The sequence below is a fragment of the Bradysia coprophila genome, chromosome II, assembly GCF_014529535.1.
Source record: "Bradysia coprophila strain Holo2 chromosome II, BU_Bcop_v1, whole genome shotgun sequence".
Classification (NCBI taxonomy): domain Eukaryota; kingdom Metazoa; phylum Arthropoda; class Insecta; order Diptera; family Sciaridae; genus Bradysia; species Bradysia coprophila.
In genome coordinates, this window is record NC_050735.1 from 7,807,631 (window position 1) to 7,829,472 (window position 21,842).

A 21,842-nucleotide genomic window follows, 5' to 3' on the forward strand; every position below is an offset into this window, starting at 1 on the left:
TGGGTAGATCATTTGGTGACGTTTAAAAGAAGAAGTGCAAATCAAGTGTGAGTGACAAAACTCTTGAATATTTTCCCAATCAAAGCCAAAAATTTAATCCAACTTTGTACAAAATACGAGGCATATCGTTACGTTTTATCTCGATACGGGTGAGTTGAACCATATTTCGATAGATTGATTGTTATCAACACCAAAAAGTATATGAAAAACCAAAACAAAACGTATTTCTAGATCTCACAGTAACCTCAACTTAATCAACTAATCGATTTACCACCCAACACAAAAGAAATGGGTAACAAAGCAGTGAAACAGCATTTTGAAACTGCTCAAAAGACCGGCGTTCTAAAAATATCCCAACAACGGTTACAAGAATTTCCGCCTCATCTGCGTGCCTTTCCCAACGTTCTTCGCACACTTGATCTATCTGAAAATCGATTTGTCACGATACCGGACAAAATAGCGGATTTCACGCTATTGAAACATTTAAATTTGAACGACAATCGATTGGTAGAATTGCCGGAAGCACTTGGTCTACTTGTCAAACTTGAGACTATAAATGCCATAAATAATCTTATCGTTAAATTGCCCAAACAATTAGCTAATTTAGTCAATTTGAAGCAAGTGCATCTAAGCAACAATCAAATAGCCGAATTTCCGACCATGTTTTGCGGTCTCAAGCATTTGGATATTTTAGAATTGTCGCGAAACAAAATCACATCGATACCGAGCGATGTCAAAGACTTGCAAGTCACCGAACTGAATGTGAATCAAAATCAAATTTCGGTTATTGCTGAGGAATTGGCAGATTGTCCCAAGTTGAAAATATTCCGGGCGGAGGAGAATTGCCTACCGATAACCGGCATTCATTCGCGCATTTTAAAGGAATCGAAAATTTCGAATATTTACTTGGACGGGAATATGTTTCAATCGAAGCAGTTTGTTGATTTGGATGGTTACGAGGAATATATGGAACGGTACACGGCCGTGAAAAAGAAGATGTTTTGAGAAATCGTTTCTTTTTTGGATTAAGTGGTTTTTTCTACACTTTTTGGTGTTTCCAAAAATTTTCAACTTTAAATATTATTTATCCTGAATTAATGCATGTGAAATATAATTGTGAATCGGATCGATTGAGTCGATCGTTTTCATTTTTTTTAAAATAATTTTATCGCCAATGCAATTCATCACAAATTGTAAGCAACACGAAAATATATTTGTTAAAATGAGTTAAGGTTTTTTTGGTTGAACAGAACACTTCATATTGAAGTAGTGCATTAGTCGGTTGGTGAAATGAAATTATCATACATTGTTTCACACGATCTGATGATTTTGACAGATGGCCCATACATTTTCTGTCAAAATTTCATTTCACAAGCTGCTTGTATACTTGGCTTTACAAGACCAAATATTCTGACTGCAGTTGAATTCACAAACTGGCCGTTTAACTCTGAAACAATTTCAACTGTATTTTATCAGACTTGTTCTCGGTTGAAATTAAGATAATCAAATAAGGCAAAGGAACTCGGGTGTTTCCATCAAAGTATCTTAACACTGAACATAATGAAAATACACGAACACAACCTACTTTGAGGTGAATTTGTGGTGAGTTTATCGCATATCGATTCACATACGTACTGTGTGTTATCATAGGATATTCATCCGCTTTCAGTGTTTAATAAATATTTTACTTTACTTTTGTTTTTTGAGGTGATGAGGTTTTTTTCAACAAATTTCGCAACTAGAGGCTAATTGTAACATTTCCAGTCCGAACGTTTTTAAGTTTCACTCTTTTTCTGCTCAATAAACGAACCGATTCTCACTGCAAAAAAAGAATCCATCACAAAACTTCCGACAAGGTTCTGTGAGGACCAGGACCGACCCTCTTTTTTAATAAATATTTTTATGAGCTCAAAGAAGTTTAATTTATATAGTCACTTGTGGCTAAACAAATTAAAAAAAAATTTTGGGTCAAATCCAGATTATGATTCATGAATTTGATTGTTTAGTGGGTAATGGCTAGCTGAGTAGGAAATAGGGGATGTGAGCTTCGGACAAACAAACTCAGTTTATATTAGCATACTTTTTCAATATTTCCTATAATTTACCACCATCAGTAGTCGCGTAATTTTCCTTGTTTAAATAGCCTCGTAAATCAAGCCTAATTTCTATAATCTTATTACATAAATGTAAACAATCTCAATACACACAACATACTAAGATTGTGTCCGAGTATATGGCTCTCACATTATTTGACCGTTGAAACCCCGATTTTTCTCAAACCAATAAGGAAACCTTGGCTGGCCTGTAATAATTTTTCAGTACTTCATTCTTCGCTCTGGTAAATAAAATATCAATAAAATGTCATAGCAGTAAAGATGGTTTGAAAAAAATAGAACGCCTCTCGGCTGGGATAGAATACGCTTGTTGACGTGAATTTTGACGTGTTGTTGGTTCCACGAAAACCAAAATATCGTTCGACAAGCGCCGTCCATTCTACCTCATCGATCTACCAACTCCTGGATTATGAGCCTAGTCTACCACAAAAACTTGCAGTAGCGTAATGTAATAAAAAAACGGAAAATTTTCTTTCTTGCAATTTTATTTATTTCTAACTTAAAAGCTAATTTCATGTTCAAGTTCGGTTAAGCTCGGTCGGACATCGAGAAGAGAAGTTGAGAACTCTTCGATCTAGCATGGGCATTGGAGTCCAAGGTTGCCCAATGAAGCTTGAAGGGCGGCAATGATGTTTTGTAATTCAGCACCTAGCTTACGTAAAACGACACGTACGTTAGCAACGACGCTATCAGCAACTTTAGCTACTTCGCATAAAAGATCGGCAACAATAACGGAGACTTGTGCAAGAAGTCCGTCCAAAGCGCAGCCGAGTGGGCTGTTTTGGAGCTGTTCGAGAAGGCAATCGAGGGTGTCGCTAATAACTTGGACAACTGCCTTGAGGGCCAATTGGAGTTGAGCCAAAGCATCATCAACGGCTTTGCTGACCTTGAAGAGGAGTTCGGCGACGGCTGCAACGACGGTTTGGAGAAGATCTTGGACGGCGCAAAGGAGGCTGTTGAGAACAACATCGAGTGAGGCGACGAGGTCATCAAGACTGCCAGTAACATTTTCAAGGATGCATTGAACTTGACCAATGACATCGTTAAGTGTGACTCCGATATTGCCGATAAGACCGGTAACAACACCAGTAACAGTACCGGTAAGACCGTTAAGACCGCATCCATCGAGTGCAACGAGACCGTTGACTTGATCAATGATACCGTTCAAAGCAGCAGCGACAGCAGCGAGTAATTGTTCTACGATTTCAAGAACGGTTCCAACGAGATTGTTGATTGTGTCTTGAAGGTTGCCAACGAGTCCATTAAGGCTGCATGACAAATTTCCCAATACACCGTTAAGAACGCCTCCCAAGTTCAAGCCCAAGAGTGGGGTGGCACTGACGGACTAAAGGAAAGAGAATAGAAAAATTGTGTTAATTTTCGGTCCTTCTCTTCTATGAAAACTGCCAATTGACTTACGCCAACGGCAAGTACAGCCAAGAAAGCGACGATGAATTTCATGGTTACAAGTAAGTACAATTCTGAAAGCAAACTGATGAGCATAACGATCTTTTGCCGGTCTTTTATACTCCCACAAAAGTGGCGATGACGCTAGTATCGTCAATTGATCCAATAATTGAAAATGAAAATTCACAGTTCATCTAGCCACCAGATCAAACACACCTCTGCTGTTCGGTTTTAATTTTTACTTTGGTACTTGTTGTTGTTGTTGTTTATGATGCCGAAAATTAATTCCTCTCTAACTTACCTGTAATTAGAGTCGCTTTTGCAAACAAATTAGTTTCGTTCGAATATTTTAATAAGTAAAATTTGCAATTTGATCTCGAAATATTGTTTTTGTTTTCCGTGTCCCATCGCTAAATTATGAGGAGATTGCGGTAAGCCTCATTAATATGGCACGTGTATTTGGGATTGTATCGATCACGAGCACACTAATTTAAATATCGCAAAATTGTGCGTCAACGGATGCAGTCGCTTGAGTCGGTCTCAGTCATTTGACCTTTGAGATATCTTCGTTTTGAGATTTCGATGTTTGAAAAACGTTTCTTCAGATCACTGGCTTCTTTGCCTAATACGATAGGGAAGTAATTATGGATAATAACCTGTTGGCAACTTGACCACATCGTTACACAATTAATCTTATTTTATTCGATCAGTGTGTTGCATTAGAACAGATTTTAAGTGACCGACAAAATTGACCTTTTTTGGCCATTGCCACAAATAAACGTGCGCTCAAAACACGCTTAAGCAACTACAGAATTTCGATGAAATAGCTGTATGTTCGAGTTGCCAACACTTTCCTACCCGCTCATGTAAAAATACTGACGATCGTAGGAATGTTCCAAACATCGAAGTCTGTGAAACGATGATTTTTTGAAAGATTAATCGACAAGGACTAGGACTCAAGCGATTGCATCCATTGACGTAAAACACACATATAATAATATGCGTTACAAGTTACACATGCACACACGTGCCATATTAATGAGGCTTACCGCAATCTTCGCATAATTTAGCGATGGAACACGGAAAGCAAAAACAAAATTTCGAGATCGAATTGCAAATTTTCCTGACTAAAATATTCGAACGAAACTAATTTGTTTGCAAACGCGACTCTAATTACAGGTAAGTTAGAGAGGAATTAATTTTCGGCAACAACAACCACAACAATAAGTAGCAGAATAAAAATTAAAACCGAACAGCAGAGGTGTGTTTGATCAGGTGGCTAGATGAATGTGAATTTTCATTTTCAATTATTGGATCAATTGACGATACTAGCGTCATCGCCACTTTTGTGGGAGTATAAAAGACCGGCAAAAGATCGTTATGCTCATCAGTTTGCTTTCAGAATTGTACTTACTTGTAATCATGAAATTCATCGTCGCTTTCTTGGCTGTACTTGCCGTTGGCGTAAGTCAATTGGCAGTTTTCATAGAAGAGAAGGACCGAAAATTAACATAATTTTTCTATTCTCTTTCCTTTAGTCCGTCAGTGCCACCCCACTCTTGGGCTTGAACTTGGGAGGTGTTCTTAACGGTGTATTGGGAAATTTGTCATGCAGCCTTAATGGACTCGTTGGCAACCTTCAAGACACAATCAACAATCTCGTTTGAACCGTTCTTGAAATCGTAGAACAATTACTCGCTGCTGTCGCTGCTGCTTTGAACGGTATCATTGATCAAGTCAACGGTCTCGTTGCACTCGATGGATGCGGTCTTAACGGTCTTACCGGTACTGTTACTGGTGTTGTTACCGGTCTTATCGGCAATATCGGAGTCACACTTAACGATGTCATTGGTCAAGTTCAATGCATCCTTGAAAATGTTACTGGCAGTCTTGATGACCTCGTCGCCTCACTCGATGTTGTTCTCAACAGCCTCCTTTGCGCCGTCCAAGATCTTCTCCAAACCGTCGTTGCAGCCGTCGCCGAACTCCTCTTCAAGGTCAGCAAAGCCGTTGATGATGCTTTGGCTCAACTCCAATTGGCCCTCAAGGCAGTTGTCCAAGTTATTAGCGACACCCTCGATTGCCTTCTCGAACAGCTCCAAAACAGCCCACTCGGCTGCGCTTTGGACGGACTTCTTGCACAAGTCTCCGTTATTGTTGCCGAGCTTTTATGCGAAGTAGCTAAAGTTGCTGATAGCGTCGTTGCTAACGTACGTGTCGTTTTACGTAAGCTAGGTGCTGAATTACAAAACATCATTGCCGCCCTTCAAGCTTCATTGGGCAACCTTGGACTCCAATGCCCATGCTAGATCGAAGAGTTCTCAACTTCTCTTCTCGATGACCGACCGAGCTTAATCGAACTTGAACATGAAATTAGCTTTTAAGTTAGAAAATAATAAAATTGCAAGAAAGAAAATTTTCCGTTTTTTTTATTACATTATGCGCATTTACTGTTGACCGAATATCGTTCCTATCACTCCATTTCCATTTACTCTAACATCAAACCTGATCATTTTCTCAATGGACACTTTACGCCATCTCATTGTCAAAGAATGTGATCAAAAATATGTCGAATATTTTCAGCGCCACACCGATGAGGTGGTATATAATTATGAGTCATCTCTCAATGGGTTGTGATTTTCGCCATTTTAAGAGGAAGAAGAATGACGTTTCAGGTCTATGACGCTCAGTAAATACACAATTTGTGAAACTATTTATGTTTCAGGCATGTAGTATACGTTGAATAAATTGGTTTATTGAGTCTATATCTCAATTTCAATAGATCATTGAAGTGAACAATCAAAAAGAAAATGTTGACATTGGCGCTGGCGATCAGTTTCGACGGTCAAACCATGAACTTTCATCACAACCCATTGTTAAATAAAGTTTTCTTAAGATATCAGAATCGCCTGTGATCAATTGCTCTACAAATACATGTAATGGGAACGAATCCAATCGGTATGTCATCCACAGAGTGCAATTGTGTACCACATACTAACGTAATTAAGTACGCCAATACTCAATTGAACGTATTGACTTCACTTATCCAGTCTAACGGAAATCAAACTTGATAAAAAAAAGTTCTCTCGTGTGCATCGTGTGCCTAAAAAAGCATTTATCATCGAGTTGTATACTATGTTTTTCGCAATAAAGGCAACAGAAAGTCCAAGTCATACTTTTCGTCACTTGTTGAAATCTGCAGATAGAGTGGATACATATTCGTCAATAATGTCTGACAGTGACGTTTATACTGCTATGTCGCCTTTTCGATATGAAAATTAATTGTGATGAGCAAACTGTGACATTGCTGCCTCTAGCATTTGCTAGCTCCTTCCGTTTCGATTACCTATGAATCACAGGCTGTGATGTTAACCTGTAAGTCTGTGTTTGATTTTAGTTTATACAGTATTTTGTTTGACGTTTTGTTGATTATGAATTTTGACAATGTGTTTTTTTTTTATTATTTGTTATTGATATTTTGACGATGACTTTTTGACCTAATGTAGTCTTGCATATTGTGAATTTATTTTGTGTATAATCATGTTACATGTTTTTTTGTACTTCACACGTACCCCCACGAAGAAGTGATAATAAATTTGATTTGACTTTTGCCACAATATGGAAGCTTAAAATTATTTTAATTTTTCCACGCCATTAGTCGTATAAATTTATACGTCAGATAGAGCTTTTTTCTCCTTTGTTACGATCTGACAGTTTTTCTATTTTAAAACATTTTGGTCCAAAAAAATATGAAAAACCACTTAAAACAGCATAGATATCTCAATTTTAGTTTTCATTTCCATACTAAATCGCAAAATAGAAAAACTGACAGATCGTAACAAGGGAGAAAAAAGCTCTATCTGACGCATAAATTTATACGACTAATGGCGTGGATTGTTCTGAGTTGACATTTTTTTAGTGCACCACATGAATTATTGGTATCGTGTTCAGACACGCACAACGTCGTAGCGTCTGCTACGCCCTCCTCTTGTTTATAATAGCTTCACTAGAATGTATACCTGAATTCCGGAGCTATTGAAACTATGCCACTGGTAGATCTCGAAAGAGCTTGAATTTATGAACTAGTAATGTGACATTATTCTTCTTAATCAAAACTTTTTAATCAATTAATTACACTCAATAACTGGTTGAGAATGGGCAATTTATGAAGTGAAAGCGAATGACAATAAGTTGATCCGGGAAACTTCCAATAGTTATCTAAATAATAAGTTAGAGACAGCCAATGTAATTTTGAATGCTATTTATTATATGAACATTCTCGATTAAATTATGTTGTTAATTTAGAACAGTTGTTGGCAACTGTAATGATATCAAATTAATAATCTAACACACACTCTCAATTTGATATCATTATCCTCACAAAAATGAAATGTTGTCACTCCGGATTCGTTCAAATTGTCAAATGTTCCAATAAGACCCGAATTGTTTACTATTGCAGTAAGATATCACAAAGTTCTCACTCGTCCGAGCTGTGTAATATTGCAATAAGATACCGCAACTCGGAGTTGTCTAATGTTAGGTTCACTCTGGTCGCAAACTTCACACTCGTTGTAGTTGTCTAATGTTAGATTTGCTTGACTTTTTTAATTCTATATACTCACTGTAGTAAGTAGTATATATTTATATATATGTTATTTTAGGTATATACTGCCTATTAATTATCAAATCTCAACAGAGTAAAATCCTGTTTTTCTGGAGTAGTTTCTCATCCCGACATGGCCCATCTTCGAACTTAACCTCAGGAATTCCATTCCTCATCGTATCGATTAAAAAAAATCATGGAAATCGGTTAAGAAATACTCAAGTTATTGTCGTGGCAAAAAAAAAATTACAAACAATTACGTTTTTCATCACATTTCATATATTGTGTGGTTACAGACATTTTAGGGTGCAACATTTATTTCCGCGCTGAATTGAGACTACTAATCGCTTGAACATCAACTTCGTCGCTCTTTTCCCATGAGTAACTTCAGCGATCTTGCTTCCAATTGCTTTTGTTAGTTTAATTTTCTTCTTTGCTGGACGTCGTGTTTAAATTTAGTTTCACTTTCACTAACCCTAAGACGAATATATTTGTGTTGTTTTACAGTGTTTCCCGGAATATAGATATTAAGTTCGAAGCTACAAACGTTTAGAATAGAGATGTTACAATTTTTTGATATTTTTGAATAGGCCGACACGATGCGACACGGAATAATAGAGAACTTTAGCAAATCACACAATAACGACAAAACCAATAATTCTCAACAATAACGAAAACGATATTGACACGGAAAAATTTTATCATTGTGAATGAGGTGAGATGGGTAAATATGTTCACAAATCATGGTGTGTCATGTGGTGGGGATACCGGTATCCCAACCTAGAAAATGTGGATTTTGTATCACGAATGCCGGTGGTATCTCAACTGAGATACACGCATTTTGTATCACGGATGCCGGTAAACCGAGTGTAGATTTTTCTTTTACTTATACCGGGATACTGGTATCCCAACTGATATTCACGCATTTGTCTTGTTTTAATACATTCGATGCGCGGAATGTTAATTGGTAAATTATAGTAGCTTTAATGCATAAAATTAATTGAAGTTCATGTCGCTGTAAAATCTGTTCTGATTAATCCCGACGATTTGTGTTATGTACCTTGTAAAGAAGTCAAAAGAAAGTGTTGAATAAAGGCTGTGATTATGTAAAAAAAAAAATATTCACGCATTTTGTATCACGGATGCCGGAATCCCAACTGATATACACGCATTTTGTCTCACGAATGTCGGTATCTCAACTGAGATACACGCATTTTGTATCACGAATGCCGGTATCCCAATTGAGATACACGCATTTTGCATCACGGATGCCGGTATCCCAATTGATATTCACGCATTTTGTATCACGGATGCCGGTATACCGAGTGTAGATAATTCTTTTACTTATACCGGGATACTGGTATCCCAACTGATATTCACGCATTTTGTATCACGGATGCCGGAATCCCAACTGATATACACGCATTTTGTCTCACGAATGTCGGTATCTCAACTGAGATACACGCATTTTGTATCACGAATGCCGGAATACCGACTTAGAAAGTGTGGATTTTCCTTTTATTTATACCGGGATACCGCCCAATTGAAATACACTCATTTTTGTATCAGGGAAACCGGTGTCACTACTTAGAAAGTGTGGATTTCCTTTTAGTTATGGCTGACATAGCTCGCCTTTAGAGCGCCAAATTGGCAAGGAATTTAGAGTAGCGCTAGATTTCTATGTTAATAGTGTAATTTCGCGATTATACGGCAGTATATAGACAATTTCAACCCGAAAAGTTATGTGCTTCTATTTGAATTTCATTTTTGTTTAAGTATCTACTTTCACAAGAAAGTTTGAATTTTACCACCACATAACACACCATGATTTGTGAACATATTTACTTATCTCGCCTCATTCACAATGATAAAATTTTTCCGTGTCAATATCGTTTTCGTTATTGTTGGGAATTATTGGTTCTGTCGTTATTGTATGATTTGCTAAAGTTCTCTAATGTTACTGAAATAATGTTAACAGTCAATTCGGTCAACAGTAAATGCGAATAATGTAATAAAAAAAACGGAAAATTTTCTTTCTTGCAATTTGATTATTTATTTCTAACTTAAAAGCTAATTTCATGTTCAAGTTCGATTAAGCTCGGTCGGTCATCGAGAAGAGAAGTTGAGAACTCTTCGATCTAGCATGGGCATTGGAGTCCAAGGTTGCCCAATGAAGCTTGAAGGGCGGCAATGATGTTTTGTAATTCAGCACCTAGCTTACGTAAAACGACACGTACGTTAGCAACGACGCTATCAGCAACTTTAGCTACTTCGCATAAAAGCTCGGCAACAATAACGGAGACTTGTGCAAGAAGTCCGTCCAAAGCGCAGCCGAGTGGGCTGTTTTGGAGCTGTTCGAGAAGGCAATCGAGGGTGTCGCTAATAACTTGGACAACTGCCTTGAGGGCCAATTGGAGTTGAGCCAAAGCATCATCAACGGCTTTGCTGACCTTGAAGAGGAGTTCGGCGACGGCTGCAACGACGGTTTGGAGAAGATCTTGGACGGCGCAAAGGAGGCTGTTGAGAACAACATCGAGTGAGGCGACGAGGTCATCAAGACTGCCAGTAACATTTTCAAGGATGCATTGAACTTGACCAATGACATCGTTAAGTGTGACTCCGATATTGCCGATAAGACCGGTAACAACACCAGTAACAGTACCGGTAAGACCGTTAAGACCGCATCCATCGAGTGCAACGAGACCGTTGACTTGATCAATGATACCGTTCAAAGCAGCAGCGACAGCAGCGAGTAATTGTTCTACGATTTCAAGAACGGTTCCAACGAGATTGTTGATTGTGTCTTGAAGGTTGCCAACGAGTCCATTAAGGCTGCATGACAAATTTCCCAATACACCGTTAAGAACACCTCCCAAGTTCAAGCCCAAGAGTGGGGTGGCACTGACGGACTAAAGGAAAGAGAATAGAAAAATTATGTTAATTTTCGGTCCTTCTCTTCTATGAAAACTGCCAATTGACTTACGCCAACGGCAAGTACAGCCAAGAAAGCGACGATGAATTTCATGGTTACAAGTAAGTACAATTCTGAAAGCAAACTGATGAGCATAACGATCTTTTGCCGGTCTTTTATACTCCCACAAAAGTGGCGATGACGCTAGTATCGTCAATTGATCCAATAATTGAAAATGAAAATTCACAGTTCATCTAGCCGCCTGATCAAACACACCTCTGCTGTTCGGTTTTAATTTTTATTTTGGTACTTATTGTTGTTGTTGTTTATGATGCCGAAAATTAATTCCTCTCTAACTTACCTGTAATTAGAGTCGCTTTTGCAAACAAATTAGTTTCGTTCGAATATTTTAATAAGTAAAATTTGCAATTTGATCTCGAAATTTTGTTTTTGTTTTCCGTGTCCCATCGCTAAATTATGTGAAGATTGCGGTAAGCCTCATTAATATGGCACGTGTATTTGGGATTGTATCGATCACGAGCACACTAATTTAAATATCGCAAAATTGTGCGTCAACGGATGCAGTCGCTTGAGTCGGTCTCAGTTATCTGACCTTTGAGATATCTTCGTTTTGAGATTTCGATGTTTGAAAAACGTTTCTTCAGATCACTGGCTTCTTTGCCTAATACGATAGGGAAGTAATTATGGATAATAACCTGTTGGCAACTTGACCACATCGTTACACAATTAATCTTATTTTATTCGATCAGTGTGTTTTTTGGCCATTGCCACAAATAAACGTGCGCTCAAAACACGCTTAAGCAACTACAGAATTTCGATGAAATAGCTGGATGTTCGAGTTGCCAACACTTTCCTACCCGCTCATGCAAAAATACTGACGATCGTAGGAATGTTCCAAACATCGAAGTCTGTGAAACGATGATTTTTTGAAAGATTAATCGACAAGGACTAGGACTCAAGCGATTGCATCCATTGACGTAAAACACACATATAATAATATGCGTTACAAGTTACACATGCACACACGTGCCATATTAATGAGGCTTACCGCAATCTCCTCATAATTTAGCGATGGGACACGGAAAACAAAAACAAAATTTCGAGATCAAATTGCAAATTTTCCTGACTAAAATATTCGAACGAAACTAATTTGTTTCCGAAAGCGACTCTAATTACAGGTGGGTTAGATAGGAATTAATTTTCGGCATCATCAACAACAACAATAACAATAAGCAGCAGAATAAAAATTAAAACCGAACAGCAGAGGTGTGTTTGATCAGGTGGCTAGATGAATGTGAATTTTCATTTTCAATTATTGGATCAATTGACGATACTAGCGTCATCGCCACTTTTGTGGGAGTATAAAAGACCGGCAAAAGATCGTTATGCTCATCAGTTTGCTTTCAGAATTGTACTTACTTGTAACCATGAAATTCATCGTCGCTTTCTTGGCTGTACTTGCCGTTGGCGTAAGTCAATTGGCAGTTTTCATAGAAGAGAAGGACCGAAAATTAACACAATTTTTCTATTCTCTTTCCTTTAGTCCGTCAGTGCCACCCCACTCTTGGGCTTGAACTTGGGAGGTGTTCTTAACGGTGTATTGGGAAATTTGTCATGCAGCCTTAATGGACTCGTTGGCAACCTTCAAGACACAATCAACAATCTCGTTGGAACCGTTCTTGAAATCGTAGAACAATTACTCGCTGCTGTCGCTGCTGCTTTGAACGGTATCATTGATCAAGTCAACGGTCTCGTTGCACTCGATGGATGCGGTCTTAACGGTCTTACCGGTACTGTTACTGGTGTTGTTACCGGTCTTATCGGCAATATCGGAGTCACACTTAACGATGTCATTGGTCAAGTTCAATGCATCCTTGAAAATGTTACTGGCAGTCTTGATGACCTCGTCGCCTCACTCGATGTTGTTCTCAACAGCCTCCTTTGCGCCGTCCAAGATCTTCTCCAAACCGTCGTTGCAGCCGTCGCCGAACTCCTCTTCAAGGTCAGCAAAGCCGTTGATGATGCTTTGGCTCAACTCCAATTGGCCCTCAAGGCAGTTGTCCAAGTTATTAGCGACACCCTCGATTGCCTTCTCGAACAGCTCCAAAACAGCCCACTCGGCTGCGCTTTGGACGGACTTCTTGCACAAGTCTCCGTTATTGTTGCCGAGCTTTTATGCGAAGTAGCTAAAGTTGCTGATAGCGTCGTTGCTAACGTACGTGTCGTTTTACGTAAGCTAGGTGCTGAATTACAAAACATCATTGCCGCCCTTCAAGCTTCATTGGGCAACCTTGGACTCCAATGCCCATGCTAGATCGAAGAGTTCTCAACTTCTCTTCTCGATGACCGACCGAGCTTAATCGAACTTGAACATGAAATTAGCTTTTAAGTTAGAAAATAATAAAATTGCAAGAAAGAAAATTTTCCGTTTTTTTTATTACATTATGCGCATTTACTGTTGACCGAATATCGTTCCTATCACTCCATTTCCATTTACTCTAACATCAAACCTGATCATTTTCTCAATGGACACTTTACGCCATCTCATTGTCAAAGAATGTGATCAAAAATATGTCGAATATTTTCAGCGCCACACCGATGAGGTGGTATATAATTATGAGTCATCTCTCAATGGGTTGTGATTTTCGCCATTTTAAGAGGAAGAAGAATGACGTTTCAGGTCTATGACGCTCAGTAAATACACAATTTGTGAAACTATTTATGTTTCAGGCATGTAGTATACGTTGAATAAATTGGTTTATTGAGTCTATATCTCAATTTCAATAGATCATTGAAGTGAACAATCAAAAAGAAAATGTTGACATTGGCGCTGGCGATCAGTTTCGACGGTCAAACCATGAACTTTCATCACAACCCATTGTTAAATAAAGTTTTCTTAAGATATCAGAATCGCCTGTGATCAATTGCTCTACAAATACATGTAATGGGAACGAATCCAATCGGTATGTCATCCACAGAGTGCAATTGTGTACCACATACTAACGTAATTAAGTACGCCAATACTCAATTGAACGTATTGACTTCACTTATCCAGTCTAACGGAAATCAAACTTGATAAAAAAAAGTTCTCTCGTGTGCATCGTGTGCCTAAAAAAGCATTTATCATCGAGTTGTATACTATGTTTTTCGCAATAAAGGCAACAGAAAGTCCAAGTCATACTTTTCGTCACTTGTTGAAATCTGCAGATAGAGTGGATACATATTCGTCAATAATGTCTGACAGTGACGTTTATACTGCTATGTCGCCTTTTCGATATGAAAATTAATTGTGATGAGCAAACTGTGACATTGCTGCCTCTAGCATTTGCTAGCTCCTTCCGTTTCGATTACCTATGAATCACAGGCTGTGATGTTAACCTGTAAGTCTGTGTTTGATTTTAGTTTATACAGTATTTTGTTTGACGTTTTGTTGATTATGAATTTTGACAATGTGTTTTTTTTTGTATTATTTGTTATTGATATTTTGACGATGACTTTTTGACCTAATGTAGTCTTGCATATTGTGAATTTATTTTGTGTATAATCATGTTACATGTTTTTTTGTACTTCACACGTACCCCCACGAAGAAGTGATAATAAATTTGATTTGACTTTTGCCACAATATGGAAGCTTAAAATTATTTTAATTTTTCCACGCCATTAGTCGTATAAATTTATACGTCAGATAGAGCTTTTTTCTCCTTTGTTACGATCTGACAGTTTTTCTATTTTAAAACATTTTGGTCCAAAAAAATATGAAAAACCACTTAAAACAGCATAGATATCTCAATTTTAGTTTTCATTTCCATACTAAATCGCAAAATAGAAAAACTGACAGATCGTAACAAGGGAGAAAAAAGCTCTATCTGACGCATAAATTTATACGACTAATGGCGTGGATTGTTCTGAGTTGACATTTTTTTAGTGCACCACATGAATTATTGGTATCGTGTTCAGACACGCACAACGTCGTAGCGTCTGCTACGCCCTCCTCTTGTTTATAATAGCTTCACTAGAATGTATACCTGAATTCCGGAGCTATTGAAACTATGCCACTGGTAGATCTCGAAAGAGCTTGAATTTATGAACTAGTAATGTGACATTATTCTTCTTAATCAAAACTTTTTAATCAATTAATTACACTCAATAACTGGTTGAGAATGGGCAATTTATGAAGTGAAAGCGAATGACAATAAGTTGATCCGGGAAACTTCCAATAGTTATCTAAATAATAAGTTAGAGACAGCCAATGTAATTTTGAATGCTATTTATTATATGAACATTCTCGATTAAATTATGTTGTTAATTTAGAACAGTTGTTGGCAACTGTAATGATATCAAATTAATAATCTAACACACACTCTCAATTTGATATCATTATCCTCACAAAAATGAAATGTTGTCACTCCGGATTCGTTCAAATTGTCAAATGTTCCAATAAGACCCGAATTGTTTACTATTGCAGTAAGATATCACAAAGTTCTCACTCGTCCGAGCTGTGTAATATTGCAATAAGATACCGCAACTCGGAGTTGTCTAATGTTAGGTTCACTCTGGTCGCAAACTTCACACTCGTTGTAGTTGTCTAATGTTAGATTTGCTTGACTTTTTTAATTCTATATACTCACTGTAGTAAGTAGTATATATTTATATATATGTTATTTTAGGTATATACTGCCTATTAATTATCAAATCTCAACAGAGTAAAATCCTGTTTTTCTGGAGTAGTTTCTCATCCCGACATGGCCCATCTTCGAACTTAACCTCAGGAATTCCATTCCTCATCGTATCGATTAAAAAAAATCATGGAAATCGGTTAAGAAATACTCAAGTTATTGTCGTGGCAAAAAAAAATTACAAACAATTACGTTTTTCATCACATTTCATATATTGTGTGGTTACAGACATTTTAGGGTGCAACATTTATTTCCGCGCTGAATTGAGACTACTAATCGCTTGAACATCAACTTCGTCGCTCTTTTCCCATGAGTAACTTCAGCGATCTTGCTTCCAATTGCTTTTGTTAGTTTAATTTTCTTCTTTGCTGGACGTCGTGTTTAAATTTAGTTTCACTTTCACTAACCCTAAGACGAATATATTTGTGTTGTTTTACAGTGTTTCCCGGCATATAGATATTAAGTTCGAAGCTACAAACGTTTAGAATAGAGATGTTACAATTTTTTGATATTTTTGAATAGGCCGACACGATGCGACACGGAATAATGTTACTGAAATAATGTTAACAGTCAATTCGGTCAACAGTAAATGCGAATAATGTAATAAAAAAAACGGAAAATTTTCTTTCTTGCAATTTGATTATTTATTTCTAACTTAAAAGCTAATTTCATGTTCAAGTTCGATTAAGCTCGGTCGGTCATCGAGAAGAGAAGTTGAGAACTCTTCGATCTAGCATGGGCATTGGAGTCCAAGGTTGCCCAATGAAGCTTGAAGGGCGGCAATGATGTTTTGTAATTCAGCACCTAGCTTACGTAAAACGACACGTACGTTAGCAACGACGCTATCAGCAACTTTAGCTACTTCGCATAAAAGATCGGCAACAATAACGGAGACTTGTGCAAGAAGTCCGTCCAAAGCGCAGCCGAGTGGGCTGTTTTGGAGCTGTTCGAGAAGGCAATCGAGGGTGTCGCTAATAACTTGGACAACTGCCTTGAGGGCCAATTGGAGTTGAGCCAAAGCATCATCAACGGCTTTGCTGACCTTGAAGAGGAGTTCGGCGACGGCTGCAACGACGGTTTGGAGAAGATCTTGGACGGCGCAAAGGAGGCTGTTGAGAACAACATCGAGTGAGGCGACGAGGTCATCAAGACTGCCAGTAACATTTTCAAGGATGCATTGAACTTGACCAATGACATCGTTAAGTGTGACTCCGATATTGCCGATAAGACCGGTAACAACACCAGTAACAGTACCGGTAAGACCGTTAAGACCGCATCCATCGAGTGCAACGAGACCGTTGACTTGATCAATGATACCGTTCAAAGCAGCAGCGACAGCAGCGAGTAATTGTTCTACGATTTCAAGAACGGTTCCAACGAGATTGTTGATTGTGTCTTGAAGGTTGCCAACGAGTCCATTAAGGCTGCATGACAAATTTCCCAATACACCGTTAAGAACACCTCCCAAGTTCAAGCCCAAGAGTGGGGTGGCACTGACGGACTAAAGGAAAGAGAATAGAAAAATTGTGTTAATTTTCGGTCCTTCTCTTCTATGAAAACTGCCAATTGACTTACGCCAACGGCAAGTACAGCCAAGAAAGCGACGATGAATTTCATGGTTACAAGTAAGTACAATTCTGAAAGCAAACTGATGAGCATAACGATCTTTTGCCGGTCTTTTATACTCCCACAAAAGTGGCGATGACGCTAGTATCGTCAATTGATCCAATAATTGAAAATGAAAATTCACAGTTCATCTAGCCGCCTGATCAAACACACCTCTGCTGTTCGGTTTTAATTTTTATTTTGGTACTTATTGTTGTTGTTGTTTATGATGCCGAAAATTAATTCCTCTCTAACTTACCTGTAATTAGAGTCGCTTTTGCAAACAAATTAGTTTCGTTCGAATATTTTAATAAGTAAAATTTGCAATTTGATCTCGAAATTTTGTTTTTGTTTTCCGTGTCCCATCGCTAAATTATGTGAAGATTGCGGTAAGCCTCATTAATATGGCACGTGTATTTGGGATTGTATCGATCACGAGCACACTAATTTAAATATCGCAAAATTGTGCGTCAACGGATGCAGTCGCTTGAGTCGGTCTCAGTTATCTGACCTTTGAGATATCTTCGTTTTGAGATTTCGATGTTTGAAAAACGTTTCTTCAGATCACTGGCTTCTTTGCCTAATACGATAGGGAAGTAATTATGGATAATAACCTGTTGGCAACTTGACCACATCGTTACACAATTAAGAGTCAATTCGCCAAAACTTCGAACAACTTAAAAACAAGCCATCAGCGATTTTCGGCGGGTACACAGTAATCGATTCAGGTGATCCTCCTGAGTCATTTGCAACAAAAAAAAAATCCTCGAAATAATTATGTTTTCACGCCAGAAATCATGAAAAAATGTACTGCGCGAGGGTGACCAAAATAGTTTTTGTTGCATATCACCAAGAATACGTAACGCATTTATCTGAAATTATGGTCATTGGTAGAGGTGTTGACGCCGCATAAGCTGGCCTTTAAAACATTTCGAAATTTTTCGTGTATGTGGTGCAGTAGCTATTTTAGGGGAAAAATATTCCAACTTTTGCAGAGTGTTTTCAAAAAGTTACAACGATAGACTTCGAAGATATGGGTGTCGTTGGGTAGGTAGTGACCTCTACTATCTATGACACCATGAACCTACCGCGGCACGACTTTCGTTGAGCTTCAATTTTGATTGAAGTATACTAACACAAAAATGCTCTAGAATTCTAATTTTCTTCGCGTCTATTTCAATTTTTCTGACGTATGTGACAATTTTAAATCAGGGCTGCAGTTACTGGCACCTTACGCTTCGGGAAATTTCGTTTAGGGCCTATAAAATTTGAAACAAAACCAACTGATTCAATTGTGTCATATGTTCCTCGGGCATCTCCAGACTTCCTAGTATGGCCAGTGCGGCACTGTATCAAGTGTTTACTAGCATATTAGAATCATATTTTGTACTTTAGCCACTTACCGGAAGGATTTGGAAATATGTCGAATTTTTCGTATTCGTACATTTGTGAAAATTTTCCAAATCCTTCCGGTAAGTGGCTAAAGTACAAAAATTGACCTTTTTTGGCCATTGCCACAAATAAACGTGCGCTCAAAACAAGCTTAAGCAACTACAGAATTTCGATGAAATAGCTGGATGTTCGAGTTGCCAACACTTTCCTACCCGCTCATGCAAAAATACTGACGATCGTAGGAATGTTCCAAACATCGAAGTCTGTGAAACGATGATTTTTTGAAAGATTAATCGACAAGGACTAGGACTCAAGCGATTGCATCCATTGACGTAAAACACAAATATAATAATATGCGTTACAAGTTACACATGCACACACGTGCCATATTAATGAGGCTTACCGCAATCTTCGCATAATTTAGCGATGGAACACGGAAAGCAAAAACAAAATTTCGAGATCGAATTGCAAATTTTCCTGACTAAAATATTCGAACGAAACTAATTTGTTTGCAAAAGCGACTCTAATTACAGGTAAGTTAGAGAGGAATTAATTTTCGGCAACAACAACCACAACAATAAGTACCAAAATGAAAATTAAAACCGAACAGCAGAGGTGTGTTTGATCAGGCGGCTAGATGAACTGTGAATTTTCATTTTCAATTATTGGATCAATTGACGATACTAGCGTCATCGCCACTTTTGTGGGAGTATAAAAGACCGGCAAAAGATCGTTATGCTCATCAGTTTGCTTTCAGAATTGTACTTACTTGTAACCATGAAATTCATCGTCGCTTTCTTGGCTGTACTTGCCGTTGGCGTAAGTCAATTGGCAGTTTTCATAGAAGAGAAGGACCGAAAATTAACACAATTTTTCTATTCTCTTTCCTTTAGTCCGTCAGTGCCACCCCACTCTTGGGCTTGAACTTGGGAGGTGTTCTTAACGGTGTATTGGGAAATTTGTCATGCAGCCTTAATGGACTCGTTGGCAACCTTCAAGACACAATCAACAATCTCGTTGGAACCGTTCTTGAAATCGTAGAACAATTACTCGCTGCTGTCGCTGCTGCTTTGAACGGTATCATTGATCAAGTCAACGGTCTCGTTGCACTCGATGGATGCGGTCTTAACGGTCTTACCGGTACTGTTACTGGTGTTGTTACCGGTCTTATCGGCAATATCGGAGTCACACTTAACGATGTTATTGGTCAAGTTCAATGCATCCTTGAAAATGTTACTGGCAGTCTTGATGACCTCGTCGCCTCACTCGATGTTGTTCTCAACAGCCTCCTTTGCGCCGTCCAAGATCTTCTCCAAACCGTCGTTGCAGCCGTCGCCGAACTCCTCTTCAAGGTCAGCAAAGCCGTTGATGATGCTTTGGCTCAACTCCAATTGGCCCTCAAGGCAGTTGTCCAAGTTATTAGCGACACCCTCGATTGCCTTCTCGAACAGCTCCAAAACAGCGCACTCGGCTGCGCTTTGGACGGACTTCTTGCACAAGTCTCCGTTATTGTTGCCGATCTTTTATGCGAAGTAGCTAAAGTTGCTGATAGCGTTGTTGCTAACGTACGTGTCGTTTTACGTAAGCTAGGTGCTGAATTACAAAACATCATTGCCGCCCTTCAAGCTTCATTGGGCAACCTTGGACTCCAATGCCCATGCTAGATCGAAGAGTTCTCAACTTCTCTTCTCGATGTCCGACCGAGCTTAACCGAACTTGAACATGAAATTAGCTTTTAAGTTAGAAATAAATAATCAAATTGCAAGAAAGAAAATTTTCCGTTTTTTTATTACATTATGCGCATTCACTGTTGACCGAATGTCGTTCCTATCACTCCATTTCCATTTATTCTAACATCAAACCTGATCATTTTCTCAATGGACACTTTACACCATCTCATTGCCAAATCGAATATTTTCAGCGCCACACCGATGAGGTGGTATATATGAGTCATCGCTCAATTGTTAAATAAAGTTTTCTTAAGATATCAGAACCGCTTGTGATCAATTGCTCTACAAATACATGTAATGGGAACGAATCCAATCTGTATGTCAATCTAACCAAAAAAGTAAGAAAAACCTTAAAATTTTGCTCTGCCTCTCGAATCATGCTGTATGATTTCATTGCTTGAACAAGGTCTCGATTGTATCTTCTTGCTCATTGACTTGAGTTTTACCAATTTTTTTCGTTTACCATCCGAGTATCTCATGCCTTCATCCACAGAGGGCCATTGTGTACCACGTACTAACTTATTTAAATACGCCAATACTCAATTGAACGTATTGACTTCACTTCTCCAGTCTAACGGAAACCAAACTTGATAAAAGAAGTTTCCTCTTGAAAGGTTATTGCCTTTTAACTTTCAATAGGACACTTTGGAATGTAAGGCATTTGTTGAAAATATTTTTCGTTTCTCAGTAAAGACCTTGTCGTAGTTCTACCAATTTTGTCACAACTCAATTTGGGACAATGTCTCCTGGCTGGAAAGGAAAATTTATTGTAGAGAACTGCTCCGATGTATATGTAGAAAGAATCCGATTTTTTGCACTCAATTTGTAGAAAAATTTCAGTGAGGACGATAAACAGTGTTAAACAGCTGAAGATAAATTTCGATAGATTTGTTTTTGTTCCTAAAAAGTTTTCCCAGATATTGGTGTAGGAACCAGTTGATCGATATTCGATTATCACGTTTGAATGATAATTATTTGGCGACTGTTTTGTTGTTGGTGAGCAACAACCTAACTTAGAAAGATTTTTGGTCTCATTAAGTGACAATTATAATTTCGAAAGTCTATCTATAGGTCAGAAGTTTCTATGTCAAAAGTTATAGACCTGGGAAGGTGTTGAACCATGAGTGAATGATACAATTTTAGGAACTGTCCAAAAACCCCTAAAAGAAAGGAAAAAAAAGTCTAAAGAAATCACGGAAGGTAGAAAGAGTGGCGACAAAAATGGCTCGTCGTAACATGTCAATCCTCATTTAGGATTCCTACAATAGGTCCTGTTTTAGATTATCTTTGATTCCTGTCTGGACTTTTGATGCATTGAGATAGATGCAACGCAGTATCAGAAATGTTATAAATCACTCGTGCTTCCAGGTCCAACTATTGCTA

At 38.2% G+C, this 21,842-nt stretch overlaps 7 protein-coding genes across 7 annotated transcripts in view; 4 read left to right on the forward strand and 3 right to left on the reverse strand.

The window, feature by feature from the left end:
- The window catches only part of LOC119070490 (COP9 signalosome complex subunit 6), a 24,732-nt gene continuing 2,890 nt past the window's right edge, over positions 1–21,842 (forward strand). The window contains exon 1 of the mRNA XM_037174851.1: positions 1–149. The gene's annotated coding sequence lies outside the window, so the exon portion shown is untranslated. The remainder of the gene's footprint in view (positions 150–21,842) is intronic.
- Positions 15–1,221, forward strand: LOC119070611 (leucine-rich repeat-containing protein 57). The gene is made up of 2 exons (XM_037175040.1): positions 15–149; positions 232–1,221. Exon 2 carries the CDS (start codon positions 289–291, stop codon positions 1,003–1,005), a length of 717 nt encoding a protein of 238 aa, XP_037030935.1. The 5' UTR covers positions 15–149; positions 232–288; the 3' UTR covers positions 1,006–1,221.
- On the reverse strand, positions 2,607–3,595 carry LOC119070565. The gene is made up of 2 exons (XM_037174975.1): positions 3,534–3,595; positions 2,607–3,459 (listed from the first exon to the last, which is right to left on the reverse strand). Exons 1-2 carry the CDS (start codon positions 3,573–3,575, stop codon positions 2,689–2,691), a joined length of 813 nt encoding a protein of 270 aa, XP_037030870.1. The 5' UTR covers positions 3,576–3,595; the 3' UTR covers positions 2,607–2,688.
- On the reverse strand, positions 10,153–11,258 carry LOC119070550. Its single transcript, XM_037174951.1, has 2 exons — positions 11,108–11,258; positions 10,153–11,033 (listed from the first exon to the last, which is right to left on the reverse strand). The coding sequence occupies exons 1-2, from the start codon at positions 11,189–11,191 to the stop codon at positions 10,263–10,265; spliced, it is 855 nt and encodes a 284-aa protein (XP_037030846.1). The 5' UTR covers positions 11,192–11,258; the 3' UTR covers positions 10,153–10,262.
- Positions 12,375–13,477, forward strand: LOC119070543. Its single transcript, XM_037174922.1, has 2 exons — positions 12,375–12,525; positions 12,600–13,477. The coding sequence occupies exons 1-2, from the start codon at positions 12,442–12,444 to the stop codon at positions 13,368–13,370; spliced, it is 855 nt and encodes a 284-aa protein (XP_037030817.1). The 5' UTR covers positions 12,375–12,441; the 3' UTR covers positions 13,371–13,477.
- Positions 16,353–17,458, reverse strand: LOC119070546. Its single transcript, XM_037174938.1, has 2 exons — positions 17,308–17,458; positions 16,353–17,233 (listed from the first exon to the last, which is right to left on the reverse strand). Exons 1-2 carry the CDS (start codon positions 17,389–17,391, stop codon positions 16,463–16,465), a joined length of 855 nt encoding a protein of 284 aa, XP_037030833.1. The 5' UTR covers positions 17,392–17,458; the 3' UTR covers positions 16,353–16,462.
- On the forward strand, positions 19,484–20,498 carry LOC119070766. The gene is made up of 2 exons (XM_037175250.1): positions 19,484–19,548; positions 19,623–20,498. Exons 1-2 carry the CDS (start codon positions 19,507–19,509, stop codon positions 20,391–20,393), a joined length of 813 nt encoding a protein of 270 aa, XP_037031145.1. The 5' UTR covers positions 19,484–19,506; the 3' UTR covers positions 20,394–20,498.

What these genes read in the sequence shown, in the direction of transcription:
- LOC119070611 (XM_037175040.1), top strand. Translation starts at nt 289, where the DNA reads ATGGGTAACAAAGCAGTGAAACAGCATTTTGAAACTGCTCAAAAGACC.
- LOC119070565 (XM_037174975.1), bottom strand. Translation starts at nt 3,575, where the DNA reads ATGAAATTCATCGTCGCTTTCTTGGCTGTACTTGCCGTTGGC. An exon ending in TGGCTGTACTTGCCGTTGGC is followed by an intron (nt 3,460 to 3,533) that starts GTAAGTCAATTG and finishes TCTTTCCTTTAG; the next exon opens with TCCGTCAGTGCCACCCCACT.
- LOC119070550 (XM_037174951.1), bottom strand. Translation starts at nt 11,191, where the DNA reads ATGCTCATCAGTTTGCTTTCAGAATTGTACTTACTTGTAACCATGAAA. An exon ending in TGGCTGTACTTGCCGTTGGC is followed by an intron (nt 11,034 to 11,107) that starts GTAAGTCAATTG and finishes TCTTTCCTTTAG; the next exon opens with TCCGTCAGTGCCACCCCACT.
- LOC119070543 (XM_037174922.1), top strand. Translation starts at nt 12,442, where the DNA reads ATGCTCATCAGTTTGCTTTCAGAATTGTACTTACTTGTAACCATGAAA. An exon ending in TGGCTGTACTTGCCGTTGGC is followed by an intron (nt 12,526 to 12,599) that starts GTAAGTCAATTG and finishes TCTTTCCTTTAG; the next exon opens with TCCGTCAGTGCCACCCCACT.
- LOC119070546 (XM_037174938.1), bottom strand. Translation starts at nt 17,391, where the DNA reads ATGCTCATCAGTTTGCTTTCAGAATTGTACTTACTTGTAACCATGAAA. An exon ending in TGGCTGTACTTGCCGTTGGC is followed by an intron (nt 17,234 to 17,307) that starts GTAAGTCAATTG and finishes TCTTTCCTTTAG; the next exon opens with TCCGTCAGTGCCACCCCACT.
- LOC119070766 (XM_037175250.1), top strand. Translation starts at nt 19,507, where the DNA reads ATGAAATTCATCGTCGCTTTCTTGGCTGTACTTGCCGTTGGC. An exon ending in TGGCTGTACTTGCCGTTGGC is followed by an intron (nt 19,549 to 19,622) that starts GTAAGTCAATTG and finishes TCTTTCCTTTAG; the next exon opens with TCCGTCAGTGCCACCCCACT.